At 36.5% G+C, this 2,105-nt stretch overlaps 1 protein-coding gene across 1 annotated transcript; it reads left to right on the top strand.

Annotated features, from left to right (window-relative positions):
- Positions 1-363: 363 nt before the first annotated feature.
- LOC107597219 (uncharacterized) lies at positions 364-1,550 on the top strand. The gene is made up of 3 exons (XM_016288171.1): positions 364-442; positions 530-590; positions 1,027-1,550. Exons 1-3 carry the CDS (start codon positions 425-427, stop codon positions 1,548-1,550), a joined length of 603 nt encoding a protein of 200 aa, XP_016143657.1. The 5' UTR covers positions 364-424.
- The last annotated feature ends 555 nt before the right edge of the window (positions 1,551-2,105 follow it).

Here is a 2,105-nt window from a genome sequence, read left to right as displayed (position 1 = left end):
TCTTCATGGATCCATTGATGCAAATAAAGAATCTTAATTTTTAAGAGTGTTTTGGATTTTTTGTCAGGGTCTTAAGGGATGATCAAGATATGATGTGATCCTCTAGGGCTTCAGTTTTAATAAATAACAGGAACAAATAATACAAGTCCTAGTTTACGTGTTCATCATACACCACTTCTGTTTGTACATTTCTTTTAAGTGACAATGGGCTCCATATGGGATGGAAAGTGATCAAGGACTTGGGTTCCAATTAAACCTGCTGCAGGACTTCTTGTTTTTGGCTTTCACTTTCAGTTGCTGCCCCATACAGTATATATATGGAACAGCGGCACTGACCGAGACACAACGACACTCTACCAAAGACTTATTGAGATTGAGAACTTGTGACACACTAAAATGTCTAAAAAACTACAGTTGAGCCACCATGGACATGGTGGAAATGGTAAGTGCATTTTAATATAAAGCTTGTTGTTTTCTACACATCTGTGTCTATTTGCACTGCATTAAAGCTCATTTGTTTTATTTGCAGATGAAGACTACGATATACCCGCTACCAAACATTTCCACCATGGAGATGACGAAAGTGTATTGTAATAGTTGGTCTATATTTACTAACACTGACTTTGCACAGACTCTACATTTTAGTGTTATCTGTTAATTTATTTTGTGTATTTATGTACTTCTTCATTTTTTCAATGTAGTTTGTTATACAGTAGCCTATATGTGTTTCTGAATATTCCCAAATGCTGAAGGTCAAAGAAATAGGTGTAATATGTGTCTTTATTAAATTAAAAATATATTATTTATTATGTAAAATATATCTTCACTAACACACTATGAAGATCTCAGACTTAATCACAACAAATACAGAAATATTAGCTTGCAAGGTTCACTAAAACCAACTCGTCACATTTACAGTGTTCTAATGTTCAGCGCAAAATGGCATACATGTATATAAAGTTTGTTGTTTCTCTAAACATCCATGTCTATTTGCACTGCATTGAAGCTCATCTGTTTCATTTGCAGATGAAGAGAATGCTGGCACAAATGAAATCGTCGAGGCTCCCATAAAAAAGTCAAGAGCGCAAGATACATCTAATGCTTCAAGCGACATCATACGCATGATTGACACGTACGACCGGCCAGCAGGTGCCAATGCAGAAGGCGGTTATGCTAAACAAGGCTTTTATGCGTCAGGTTTTGAAAACAAATCAGGAAAGAGGATTCCCAAGGCTGGATACCTTGCAGAAGCAGGAGTTGGAAGAGCTTGTGCTGAATACAGTGTATTTGAGGCTGTAGCCAAAGGTCCAAATGCCTCAGTTGGTGCTGAAGCCAGTACAGTGGGAGTCGGAGCAATGGCTCCAGCTGAAATTGCCAGTGCATCAGCTAAAGCCGGTCCAGTTGGGGTGAAAGTGGGACTTGGATTTGACACGGGTGCATCTGCTGGTGTGGATGGGGTGGAGGTCAAATTCCTGGGAACTGGAGTCACAATTGGTCCAAAAACCAGTATATCTGTTCTGGGTTCAGAAGCTTCATGTTCAGTCATGTAGTCACAGAGGTATTAAATAATAATTTGTAATAATTTGTGTAACACTTTACTACCAAACCATGAAGACAAACAGAATTTTTTATTTTTTTTAAATCTTTAACCAGTTTTAATGCAGAATTAATATTGTTACTGAGTTATAAATACACAGAATTATTATACTTTAACAATATGAAATAAAAAAAAATTTAATATTATAATTCTACAAATGACTTTTTTTTTTAAGAATAAATAATTATATTTGGTTATGCATGGCTATGCTTATTACTTTTCTCGTCAGTGCTGTCATTCCAAGTTTTATGGTAAAATAATGTGTTCGCAGAACTTTGGATTTCTGCATCAATCGTACAATTCACTAAAATATCTCCCCGGCTTTTGCAAACTCCACGGTCCTTTTGTGAAAGCATTCTATAAGAAATCAGCTGTAACTTATATAGTATATAGTGCTTATATAGCCTAGTGCTGATAGATAGATAGCATCAGACAGTTGCTGCAGATTTGTAGGCTGCACATCCATGACGTGAATATGCCGTTCCACCACATCCCATTTCAGTATAGT

The sequence above is a fragment of the Sinocyclocheilus grahami genome, unplaced genomic scaffold (assembly GCF_001515645.1).
Source record: "Sinocyclocheilus grahami isolate Dianchi unplaced genomic scaffold, SAMN03320097.WGS_v1.1 scaffold229.1, whole genome shotgun sequence".
In the NCBI taxonomy this organism is placed as follows: domain Eukaryota; kingdom Metazoa; phylum Chordata; class Actinopteri; order Cypriniformes; family Cyprinidae; genus Sinocyclocheilus; species Sinocyclocheilus grahami.
Note: the sequence above shows the minus strand (reverse complement) of the source record. Positions and strands in the feature narration are given on the sequence as shown.